We start from the raw sequence: 12800 nt of genomic DNA on the forward strand, positions 1-12800 counted from the left end.
CCATAATACCATGATGTCATGTTCATACACTCCACTGATGTTGAAGACAACAGGGGCTCGTTGGATGGAACATCACAGGAAACAGTGCCGGAGGAACAGGAACGACGTGCTGAGTTCCAGTCAGTCATCTGTTATTTTTTCCAGCCACTCCATAAGCAGTATGAAAGCCGACATAAATGACTACTGCTGTGGCCACCGACTCTTTTTAAACGTACCACATATGCATCGCGTTTAGTTTGCATGATAAATCTGCCTTGTCACATCCTGCTATCTAACCCACAATGCTGGTTGGTTATGATGTCATCTGGTGTGAAAGGTTATATTCATTTTTTTATATTCATACATTGCTTTCAAAGGACACACCAGCGGGACATAGTGAAATGTTCGTACAGTGTCAGTCTGAAGAAAACTCTGAAGTAAACTCATGTACTACATGGGCGTATTGAACAGTTAACACGGTTATGTTGTAAGCTGCTATGGGGTGAAGGCTTCCTCCACCAGTATGGTACTTATGGTACTTATGCCACACTGCATACAAGATGCTTCCTCAATGTATTGATGATTGCAGTTCATGAGAGATCGTCAGATAGTCCACACACAGACAGAAGCAGAGTCCTACCCACGCTGGCTAATTAGCCTGGACTGATTTGCGCTTGACCAAAAATAATGTCAACCTTCCAGACTCCAAAGGCCTGTCAAACCCCGGAGAGGTGGAGGCATTGCGAGAGAAGGTGTATGCGTCGCTGGAGGCCTACTGCAAGCAGAAGTACCCCGAGCAGCCTGGGAGGTACTGTCGTACACATCAGCCCCACACACCGGCCCCACACGCTTGCCCCACACGCCAGCTCCACACGCCCCATGCCACTCATGCATTCAGCTAGAGATGAAGTTGTCTTTCCACAACCGCAGAAAGTCGTGTGTTCTGTTAAATAGGTAGTGAGCAAACGCAAACCTTCAGTGAACCTAATTATCGTTCGAGACCGTGATAAAAGATTTAGACACAGTACGCTGTATTCAGACTATGTAATGTAGAATATAACCCAGGCCTTGAGTGTTTTAAATATTAGTTGTAGACATGGAGGTCAAACACTTTCTTGAACAATGACTCCCCCAAACACTTAATTTTTCCCTTTAATCAAGGGCTTTAATTAAATCATTATTGAGCTAGCCGTTATGCAGAGATGTCATTAAGTACATTGCGGTACTTATGATTTCTAGAAGCCTTTCAAAAAACATTTACTGAAGCAAAAAGTGTTTTAAGAGCTTTGTTTGCTTTCTGTGGCCTTTCTGACCAGTCTAATTATGGAACGGTGTGATTTACTGTATGTGCGTGTGCGTGCGTGAGCAGGTTTGCTAAGCTGTTACTGAGGCTACCCGCCCTCCGGTCCATCGGACTCAAGTGTCTGGAGCACCTGTTCTTCTTCAAGCTCATAGGGGACACGCCCATTGACACCTTCCTCATGGAGATGCTGGAGGCTCCCCATCAAATGACGTAATGACATCATGTCCTCCCATTGTCCCGGGAGACGGGGGCGTTCCCACCGTTCCGTCCTCCCCGACGAGACCGATCGCGCGACGTTATTGGCCGGAGTGCAGGGAGGCCGGCAAAGGGGCTCGGTGGGTCCTGCCACCCACTCGGCATTTCAGAACACGCTCGTGCGGTCTCTTGCTCTGTTTCGTACCGTGTATAAAGACATAGATAAATATATAAATATATAACGAGTGAAAAAGAGATGACAGCAGACTCAAAGTCAAAAGACAATAGCGGACACACGTGTATCGACCCATGCCCGGTGTGATGAAATGTTTAAGGAGGAACGGAGATACTCCTCAGACAGAAAGGTCTGTCATGCATGGGTCCATGTTAACCACAGGCAGGCACGGACCTCAATAAAACAGGAGCGCATTCGCCTTGGTGCTATTGAGATTTGCTGCCTCGAGCTCCGGGGCCTGAAAGAGTGTCCGGCTCTCTCAAACAAGAGGGCGGAAGAAACAGCCTTAGGCATCTGCCCCCTGGGCTGCGACAGCGACCAGGCCAGAGTTGGATGTGCAGAGATGATTGTGATGACGCAGACAACGATGACTGTCGCCGAACCGGAGACCTTGTTAGGCTGGAGAATTACGGATCTGACTGGCAGCGATGCCAGGATGTCATTGGAAGCCCAGGTTGTCGGTGTTTAGGGAGGTGGCTCATGAGTTCCAGCACCCCTCTGCTGCAGATGTGCAGGGCACCGCTGGGGGAGGACGGGGTCAGGCCTGGCCCCTCCTCGTTCCACACATACACACAGGCGCGCGACGTGGACACAGTACTCGTCCGGTGCAGTAGAGCCCCTTCACTGTTTGAGAGAGGACTCCAGGCTGCATGGCCACTGAAGCAGGTGGAGTAAGTGGAGAGCCAAGGACCATGGCCTCGTCTCCCTGGCGACAACCCCACACCCATTCAACCTCAGAAATGGCAATTAGGCTGAACCTCACAGTCAGACTGAGCTTTGGAATGCCGCATCAGTCGTACACAACATTACTGCCAGACTCAGTATTGGTGTTCTGTTTTTGCAAACAATGTGCAATTACCTCCCTTTCAACTCTTTATGCCACAAACTCCTCAGTCATCAGTCCCTGACCCCTCCCTGTCCTCGGGAAAACTCCAGACAGTTAGCAGTTCACAGGATGGATATGGGAATTATTTTCTTTAGCACTTAACCTCATGTTCCAGACCCCTAGCAGTCGTCTGAACCTCGTTAAACAGCTTCAGCTAAGCTAAGCTAGTTAACAAAGCTGCGTTTGGGCTGTGTAAGGGAGGGGCGCAGGGACCTGTGAACATTTGCAACCTGCACTTCTTTGGGCAAACCAAGTGTCATTTTTAAAAAGGATTTTTTTTTTTTTTTTTTTTTTTTTGTCTGTGTGTGTTTGTGTGTGAACTGTTTGTTTGTTTTTTAAATTCCCATATTCTTTGTTTATGTTGTCCCTTTTCCCCTATGCTGCTGCTGCCTAACTATGCATTCAAGCATTCTTTCCAAAGAGCGGGCCATGACGAGGTTGTGATCTTTACCAACTCCTGCACAGCGCACCAACCCGGGCAGCCGTTGCAGGTCACTACTATAGACCACTTTCCTTGGATGATGGACTGTCAGGACCGGAGTTTGGTTGGCTGGTGATAACGCCAGGCCACAGTATGCACAGGGAGGGTTTTTTTAACCAGAGGCTTTAGTTCGCAGTGATATGCGAAGGATGTGACCAGTGCAAACATGAGACGTTGAGGTTATAAGAGAGCACCCCCTAGTGGAGGACATGCAGCACTGCAGGATTACTTGAAGTATTTAATCAGAAAAAAGTGGCACTTTTTATCAATTTTTTTCCCTCATACATAGGATTCTAGATGATTAGCAATTAAAATCATTTGATCAATTAATATGATTAATTGAACATGAACAGATGTGAGGACTGTTATTGCTTTGAATGGGAAAAGATAAATGGTGTTCAATATGAATTGCATATTTTGAGAACCATTTAAAGAGGTTAGTCAGAACGTTTTGGGTAAATTTTAATCAATATTTAATCTGGAAAACATTAGGACTCAGAGGCAGATTGGTTGAAGTGTTGTAGCCTCAAGCTGGAGGAAATCTGAACTAGCTTCAACTAGATTTACTTCTTGGTGTAATAAACCGCCCACAATTCAGACATATGGGTGAAAGTGGGGTAGCCCTCTGAGAAGAACCCACGGTTTCATTTCACCTTCATACTCATGTGTGGGTAATTATTGTTATTATTATTATTTTTTTTTTTTACTTGATCAGGTCTCAGAGATGTGTCAGACCGCAGGGATCTTCAAGCCATATACAGATTTGTAAAACAATGAAGAATTGCTCTCCTGCAGGAAACACGAGTCCTCTGAACTAAAGATTGACAGGATGAATAGCTAAAGGCTTTATATATAACATAAAGCTATATTTTGTCTTTATGTATATATATTTCAAAATATGAGCATTTTATATATATATATATATATATATATATATATATATATATATATATATATACACACACACACACACACACACACACACACACACACACACACACACTTTCCTAAACTATTTCCAGTCATGTTAGCAAAGTGAGTGCCAGGTGCTTTGATGAAGCCTACTAAAAACCAGGCCTAATTGCACTGTAATATTCTGAGATATCAGGAGGATTTTTAAAAATTGCTGAAGCTTTTGTGTTCAGCTGTAATGACATAATTGAGCAGATCCCAGCAGCTGAGCCCTAAGACACGCCTGCTCACCAGCTCCTCCGTGCTCTCAACATCCTCACGAGACCTCAAGAACTGCGGCAACCAGGCCTGATAGCTGAACCGAAAAAGGCAATATACGGTCTCCCAGGAAACACTGGTCGCTTAGCCAACTGCATTCAGACAACAGAGAGATGCTGTAAATGTTTTTTTTCACATTTCTTTTTTCCTCCAAATAACCTGATTAGACATTTTTGGCAAGATGTTGGCTGGTGATAATTTGTAAAATCCATGAGTCCACCTCAGATTGACAAGGAAGGTAAAACAATTGTCTAATGATAAGCTTAGACTCTGACACAATCAATTGTTTAGCGAGAACATTTTAAATTAGTTATAGGGCACCTAAAAAGTAAATAAATAAAAAGATCTATTTTTGTACAAATGTAATTTTATCCCTTGCTTATGTATTCATACTTTCCTTCTTACTTTTGTCAGCTGTTCTATACATATAACTGTATGTGTTGATTTGAAACTGAAGAGTGAGAGGACAGTTCTCTACAGATAAATATAAGACAGAGGGGACAGATCTCTTTACTAGCTGGATATGATAAGACAGAGGTCAACGGTGACACCCTTGCAACTTTTGGCTGTACTTTGCTTCTTTTTGGTCTCCTTCCTTGTCCATCATGGAGTGATGGGACTGTCCCTTCATATCTATTTTTAAAGGAATTGGAAAAGACATCTGTTATTCGCGTGTTTTTGATGTTCTTTCACGAAAAAAGAAAAAAATTATTAAAGTTTAAAAAATGAATTCAGATATTTTGTTTTCTTTCAGATTCCATGTCAGTTAATAAATTAGTTTTTGGCATTTTCATACATCTTCCCCACAGGCTTGCAACAATATTTTCCAATAACTGTTTCTGTGAATCCTGGTCTCCACTTGACACAAAAACTTTATCAATATTCATAAATCAGAGTCGGCAAGCACCAGTGAGCTTTATGGAAAACCTGGTCCCTGCTGTCATGCACAGCTATTGAATATTCCAGCGGATTAGGACCACGGTAAGACTGTAAGGGGTCTCGTGAAATAAGGTGTAAAGGTATTTCACATTTAGCAGTGCTTTCTTTTGATTACCTAATCAGGGGCTTGACCAGCCTAAATCTTAGAAAAATGGAAATGCAGTGGTTCTCTGGTATCTGACATCATACATCTCCGAACTAATGTGTTGTTGCCTATATAAACACATTTACAGAATGGACCTCCACTGGTGCAAAAACCTCAAATACATAAAAAGAAATCAAATTTAAAAAAAAAAAAAAATTTATTGAGTCACAGGTAAAGTCCAGAGTGACTAAATGCATTACAGATCACAACTGAATTTCTCATGCAGTCCTCCTCCTCACTGCACTGAAAGTCAACAGAGAACACAAAGTGGTAGAGACCAAGGCAGAGTCAATGCCAACCCATGCCTTCGTAACTCAGGACAACAAAAAAATTTGTACACAACTACTGTCCCAGCTATTAAAGACACAGTAAGACCACGGGACAGAAAGAAATGTTAAACAGAGAAGCTGCAAACATGTACAGATCACGCATGCTTCAAAAACCTGAAGTCATACGTTCCAACTTTTGCATTTGGTCACACAGTATTGTGGCATATGTAACTATGCATCGCTGTGAATATGAGAGGTTTGCTAGTATGTTTCTTTTTTTTTTCCAAGACCAAATAAATGGAGGAGGTATGTCTTTGTATGCTGTTTCAATCAATCATTTGTCTGAAATAAGTGACAGTCATTCCGAACTGGAACTCTGCAGGATAAATATCCCAGAAAATTCCTTTCTTTTTGTAGTTGTTGCCTTCGGAATTACCAAAAATTCAATTCGCATTTGTATCCCTGAAATTTGCCAAGTCATTTCAGTTCTTCTTCACAAATGACCATAGTTTTGACTGCTACAGAAAGTTAGTCTGTTTTAATGCTCACTAGTTAGTCTGAAAGCACCACAACAGATTGCAATTATGTCTCAACACAATTTCTAACCCTTCTGCAGAAATGGATGAAGTGCCATTGCAGAAATTGTAAAGGGGGCAAATGTCTCACAGAAATAACACTAGAACACAGGACAAACTGTTCAACACTGTTCATCTTTGATTCTTGCTTGTGTGATAACTACAGTACAAAATCCTCCAAAATTAAGACCAACTTCAAGCCAACGTAACCACAAAAACTGCCCAGCTGTCTAACTACAGCGGAACATGACCCCGGCGGGTGGGGGTAAGATTGAATGCTGTACAGAAATGTCTCATTCATAATTGGCACCATTCAACACATATACATCAGATAACAATGACAATCTGCTGGATGTACTTCAACACATGAAGCACCACATGCTTTGAGGCAGGTCTCTCAACACATTCTGTTACTGCTAGCTTCTGACATTACTGGAGTTTGAGACAGACGGCAACAAGGAGAAGCGCTTGTTCAATACCCCTTCTTAAACTGGGGGCACAGGAAATGTAGTGGGTATAATGGCGAGGGCCCCTAAATGTGCATCAAGGCTCACTTGTGGCTTAAATTAATGTACAAAACTCAACACAAGACTAGTTCCATCTAACAAATGTCACAAATGAGATTTGAGAAAGCTTTCTTTAAAAGAGCAGCGTGTTCAGTCAATGCTGCCTAGACCTAAAAGGGCAAAGACGGCCAGCACGCACTAATGGGAGCTCTGAGGATTTGATTAATAAAAGAGAAGCAAACAGCCAGCCTATGTTTGGGCAAGGCAGAGGCAGTGAGAGAAGGTGGCAATGTTTCCGAGCACAGAGACTGGGGTTTAAAGGAGTGGTGAGGAGGTTGGTCTGGGGTTGGGGCCTCTGAATATGTGCTTTTGCCATCTCTCGCCAAGACTAGATCATCACCAGCACAAATGGCCTGGCCTCATCTTTCTAATGATAGAAGTTCCCCAAAAATGAAAAGTACAAAATTAAAAAACAAAAAGGACAACCGAACAAAAAAGCAATAATAAAATAAGCCTGCTCAGGTGTGCTCTAGCTTAGCAGTCACTCTTCCACAGTTTGATAGTCTTGTCGTTTTCTAGAGCCGCTGAAGCAATGATGTTTTCTGTGGGGTGGCAGGCAGTTGAGATCACCACATCTAGAGCATGAGAGGAGAGATTATTTTAAGGGTTTTAAGAGAGACTGCCCAGCATATGTTTTTTAAGTTGTATAAACTTGATCATTCAACCAGATGAGTGCCTAGGTGACTCAAGAGAAATATTTCTGCCATACTGTTTCCTTACCTGTGTGACCCTGTAGTTTCTGTACGATCTCCTTGGTCTGCAAGTTCCAGATATAAACCATGTTGTCTTCTGATCCAGAGACAATCCACTGAAAAGGAAATTTGGGTGCTATTATATTGCATGCATTATATGTGCCAAGCAAACTTTTAAAAACATCTGTCTTAATATGAATAGTATTCAACAATTACATTTATAAATTAAATTTACGAGAAGCAACTTTTTTTTAATTGGATTTAAAATTGGAAAGAAGCTGAACAATTCGAGGGAAAAAAAAAAAACCTCACCTTTCCACCTGTGACTGAGAAATTTGCAAATATGCAGTACTTCTCATTTTTATGACCGGTGTAGGTTTTCAAACACTAAATGAGAAATATGTTGAATTAAAACAGACCACACTAGATTAGTAAAATCTCCAGTTCTAAACCCCATTTTTCTTTTACCCCTTTGATTTTAGCACTGGTGGATTAGACTTGAGAAACCTTGTGAACATTACCATGATATTACATAATCATATCATTTATGTGATTCCATATGGCTGTAATCTTATTATTTAGGAGATTAAATCCGCTTTAAGACATTGTACTACATTATTCACTTTAAAATGTACTAGACAAAAAATAGTTTTAAAAATTAACATTTATTAATTCATTTAAATAAAATTTTAAAAAACCTCACCTTGCCTTTGCTGTAGTCCCAAAGCTTCAGAGTGCTATAAAGGGAAAAAAAATGCATCTTAAATTTCAAATATCAGCAGTTCCAAAAAGGGAAGTTATTCTTACAACTTTCCCTGAGACCCAAAACCAATATTTGTCATATTAAGAACTTGGCCTTAAAATGCCAAGCAGCAGCAGTGAAGAGACTGTGGAGAAGACCCAGCCTCAGCACAGTAGGAGCCCTAATACTCACTTATCCAACGTGGCAGCCAGAATGTATTTGCCATTGGGGGAAAATTTCACAAAGGACACAGGGGGGTTGTCATCGTCTGAAACATAGATGCAGAGTTAGGGTACTTGCACAAGTAATATGAAAAATGTATTATTAATATTTGTTTCTCTGTGTGGCTTGAACGCATAAAGGCTTCAAGAACATGCAGTGCCCCACTGGCCTCAAACAGACTTACCAATTAGTGTTTTAAGGCACTGGCCTGATGCTGTGTCCCAAATGCGGCTGTCAACACATACAAACAACAGTTATGTGTTTAGTCTCTCATGGCATCTACCACTCTTCTCATTTAGGAGCCATTTAGATTACGTATAACAGTAGAAGTTTACTCACCAGAGCCCATCATAGCTGCTGGACACAATCAGGGATCCATCTCTGTTAAAATGGACCTGAAACATAAGGCACATGTTGACTCACCCATAAAAGACACACACACACACACACACACACACACACACACACACACACACACACACACACACACACACACACACTCTACAAACTTGCCACATAGACCTCTGGGACTTGGTTCCTGCCCTTTCCTACATTTACTTTTACGGCATTGAGGTGACGCTTTTATCCAAAGCGACTTATAATTAGGACTGAGTACAATTATTTTTCTCTCTTTTTTGAGCAACTGATTGTTAAAGGCCACTGCATTAGTACAGAAAACTACTGAATCAAAAGATTTCTGTTCTTTTCCAGGTTTGGAAATTTAAATTCCACCAGACTTTCCAAACCTTGCCAATAACATTTCAATTCTGATTAACAGCCAGGTGAGAATGCAAGTTTCAGATCAGAGGAGATGGATACTCACTGCGGAGACTGGGTCCGAATGGGCTGGCAAGGTCTTCAGACACTTCCCTGTCTTAACATCCCATATCCGAACGCTCTCATCAAACTAACAAGCAAAAGGGTAGCTGTCACGCTTACATCAAGTAACGCTGAATACGCCAATGTCTTGTATAAAATGACAAAAGAAAAGGTTTTTTATTTTTTGGACTTACTGATCCAGACACGATGAGGTTGGACTGAGGGTTGAAATTACAGCAAAATACGTAGTTGCTGTGACCCTTTAAGGTTTTCAAGCATTTTCCCTGATAAAACAAAAACATCAGAGCCAATAAAACACCCAATACCAGACTCCTACAAACTCATAAGATGTGCATTTTGTATATGAAAATGTTCAGTTTTATACTTCCCCATATGCAGCATTTAGTTCCTTCACACCTGTCTCCAATATTAGGAAGCTATTCAAGGCATGCATGAACTGGATCACGTGTGTTAAAATTAGGGGTGGTGCTAAAGTTATGGCAGCAGACTTGGACATGCCATCTTACTTATGGCTGGGCTTTAATGTTCAGGCTGTGGGGTTCTGAGTCAGATCTTAGCTTTGCTCTATGCTGTGTGACTTACGGAGCTGACGTCCCAGATCTTCAGGGTCTTGTCGTCGGACGCTGAGACAAGGAGGTTGGAGTCAGAGGACCAGGCCACATCTGAGATGCCCTACAGGAAGGCAATAACCAGTGATGTGAGTCACAGGTTAAAGCAGCACTGCGTTAGTGGCATCTCTGCACAATGTGGCCTCTTTTACTGAACTTACAAGTTTGTGCCCAGATATTGTCTTCTCAAATTTCCCATCATATGCACCCCATATTTTGATTAGTTTATCAGCAGCTGAAAATATAAAAAAAACATCAGTTTTAGTGATTACAAAACGCAGTTGTGACAAAGAGCAACAGTAAACAATAAACAATATATTATATGATATAACCTTATGAGTAAGAAACAATGAAGAGCTATTTTTGTTATTTGGATCTAGGACCAAGACTAAGAAAGGAATATGACAGTGTCTCTCTTTATTCAGTTTGCCAAATCAATACTTAAAGTATTTTGTCCATTACAGGTAACTTGATACAGAAAATTAACAATCTTACTCTAATCCAAGTGCATAATTTGCTTAATTTTAAAAATCTGTTGGGGAAAGCACTGCCATTATGTTGCTGGAACAATGTCTAACTTGTCCACAACTGATGAATCCACTTACATGAGCTAGCAAGCCATTCACCACTTGGGCTGAACTTTACGGAGGAGACTGCTTTTGTATGGCCAGCTAGCGTAAATTTTAGGGTGTAGTTTGGCTTCACAGGTGCTGACTAGATCAGGAGGAAAGATTAAAAGAATTAAGAGAATTAGGAGGTGTATATATCCTTCAGTTTATCCTCAAATTACAAACAACAGGTTGATGACTTGGGTTCTACCTGCACTACCACACGAGCAAATACACAAATTGGGGAAACGATTACCCTTTCAAAAAGCTGCTGACATTAACAACACCCCCCACCTAAAAAAAATCTTATCTAAAAAAGTCACAAAACCCCCTCCACAATATCTCTATAAACAATAGAACATGTGCCAAACTGTGTTTTTCGTCAGAGCAATAGCTTCAGACCAACAGTGTATGAAAGTAATTCTTCTGTGTGTCTTAAGGCGTTTGTTGTGTGGTGTCTGGTGCACTTCTAATGCAGCTCCTCACCTTGCTCTGGCTGGCAGAGGCAGCAGAAGCTGTTTGTGTCTTAGTGGCTTCGGTTTCTGGTTTCTTTTCTTCGGTTGCCATAGTGACCAAGTAGTAGAGACTGGGTTTAGAGAATCAGGGTCCACCTCAACCAAGCCTATCAAATATATATTTCTGTTTAAAAACTGTATAATGTTAAAAGAAAATAACTCATTTTAAAACATACAAAAGGTGTACTACTAAACTAAGATACAAGATTAGGGAAACGATGGCTTGAAGATTAACGCTGACACATCACCAAATAAGAAAAATGCCCTATGCATCCTTTAACACTGTCCTGTTTGTTTGCTTGTTTATATTAACTTAGCAAAGACATATTTGAGGTTTAAATTTAACTTTTTTAGTTTTGCATAGCTATCAGGTATTTAAAGATTATTACCACAATCGTGCACAATTCATCCTGAAACCACTGCACTCTTGCCTCAGTGTCAAGTCAAATAATCTCAGACAGATTTGGTCCATGTCATTTCTGACACGTTATGGCATACTAGAATATGAGCAAAGTGTTCCTTAAGATTTTCAATTTTGGTCTAACCTGTTCTTAACTTTGTCTAACTTGCTTGCTTTAGATAACCAGCCAACTCTAAAACTTGTCCTGTCACTAAATTTACTACTTACTACTCGTTTGTCATTGGCTGGTCTCATCCACAGATAAGCCGCACACACAAACACACACAGAGAGAGAGAAAGAGAGAATCCACGTGAGCAGTTTTAAGAAGACAATTAAGACACTAGCTGGCTACAAAAAAATCTAAACTAATAGCCACCATCTTGTTAGGCATATATGGGTTTTTCAAAATAAATCAAAACACGTATTCCAATGACACTGACAATGAAAGAAAAGGAAAAAGCAAGCATCAACAGACAAAGCATATGACGCCTAGCGTCTAAAACTCGCTAACACTCCTATAACTAGCTAAACCACTGCAAAAATAACCGGAGCACTACCTATAAACTGGAAAAGTACATTACTTAACTCAGCTAGTCAACTATCCATCTCCTCTAAAACCCATCGCTTAGCTAGTTAGCTAGCAGATAACCACCAGGCCACGACATACAGCAGCAGCTAGCTTAGCTAAGATAGACTGTTTAATGTACCTCTGAAGCAGAGCACCTAAGAATTCACACACAGCGACTTGTGTCCGTCGCTCACTGAGTGCTGTCCTGATTTTCCTGCCCCGTGGGTTTTTATTCTCCTGGCCAGCCACCTAAAGAGGGCCTTGGGCGGCGTGAACGCCAAAATCGCCTCAGATCACAACACAGCAGCTAGCCGCTAGCTCGGTAACAGCAGAGCTACGAGCCAACACTCGAACATCCCATTTTTTCAGATAAACGAATCTCTACGTTCAAAACTGGTGAGAAGGTCGCTGACACTGTTTAATGTTTGCACAACCAAACCGACAAAACGTTACCCATCTCATTAGGTAAAACTGAGCGGCTAGCTGGGTTAGCCGGCTAAGCTAAAATAAGATACCGTTGGTGCGAGACCATCCGCGAGGGATGCCATTCTGTCCACATGCACTCTTCGGCTTTACATCCATTCAAACAATAAAGGACGAAGAGAAAAGAGGAAACAAACTCACCGTCGAAATCCGTGAGTGTGCGAGTGTTAAAACGTACGCGCGGACCCGAGGGGCTTATCATGAAACGGATTTGTGGATAATCTGTAAATATCTGGTTTTCTGTTTACACTGGACTACGAGGTTTGACGCGCGACCACAGCCTTCTCGAGCGCAGGCTCAGGCTGGGGAAGTGTGGCG

General features: G+C 41.5%; 2 protein-coding genes across 5 annotated transcripts in view; one reads left to right on the forward strand and one right to left on the reverse strand.

Moving 5' to 3' along the window:
- rxraa (retinoid X receptor, alpha a) overlaps window positions 1-4023 on the forward strand; it is a 109907-nt gene extending 105884 nt beyond the window's left edge. For all 3 annotated transcript variants that reach the window (XM_081720261.1, XM_081720262.1, XM_035527166.2), the window contains 2 exons: window positions 682-787; window positions 1349-4023. In XM_081720261.1, the coding sequence (XP_081576387.1) occupies window positions 682-787; window positions 1349-1496 (254 nt within the window). In that variant the 3' untranslated portion in view covers window positions 1497-4023. The remainder of the gene's footprint in view (window positions 1-681; window positions 788-1348) is intronic.
- A 1508-nt stretch (window positions 4024-5531) lies between these two features.
- On the reverse strand, window positions 5532-12789 carry wdr5 (WD repeat domain 5). 2 transcript variants are annotated; one of them, XM_081720263.1, is made up of 15 exons: window positions 12624-12789; window positions 11659-11675; window positions 11002-11137; window positions 10513-10621; window positions 10069-10142; window positions 9882-9971; window positions 9473-9562; window positions 9283-9366; window positions 8799-8854; window positions 8644-8690; window positions 8430-8505; window positions 8199-8232; window positions 7808-7882; window positions 7524-7611; window positions 5532-7378 (listed from the first exon to the last, which is right to left on the reverse strand). In XM_081720263.1, exons 3-15 carry the CDS (start codon window positions 11080-11082, stop codon window positions 7278-7280), a joined length of 1005 nt encoding a protein of 334 aa, XP_081576389.1. In that variant the 5' UTR covers window positions 11083-11137; window positions 11659-11675; window positions 12624-12789; the 3' UTR covers window positions 5532-7277. The 2 variants fall into 2 exon arrangements, with proteins under 2 accessions (XP_081576389.1, XP_026859891.1); XM_027004090.3 differs by lacking the exon at window positions 11659-11675 and having other exon boundaries at window positions 12624-12788.
- Window positions 12790-12800: the final 11 nt, after the last annotated feature.

Source organism: Electrophorus electricus, chromosome 8 (genome assembly GCF_041902795.1).
Source record: "Electrophorus electricus isolate QZ-2024a chromosome 8, ASM4190279v1, whole genome shotgun sequence".
Classification (NCBI taxonomy): Eukaryota; Metazoa; Chordata; class Actinopteri; order Gymnotiformes; family Gymnotidae; genus Electrophorus; species Electrophorus electricus.

Bases quoted from the DNA above. Each gene is read 5' to 3' on its own strand.
- wdr5 (XM_081720263.1), bottom strand. From the start codon at position 11,082: ATGGCAACCGAAGAAAAGAAACCAGAAACCGAAGCCACTAAGACACAA. The intron at 10,143-10,512 runs GTAAGTGGATTC...TTATATTTTCAG, and splicing joins TGAATGGCTTGCTAGCTCAT to CTGCTGATAAACTAATCAAA. The intron at 8,691-8,798 runs GTGAGTAAACTT...ATGTGTTGACAG, and splicing joins AGCAGCTATGATGGGCTCTG to CCGCATTTGGGACACAGCAT.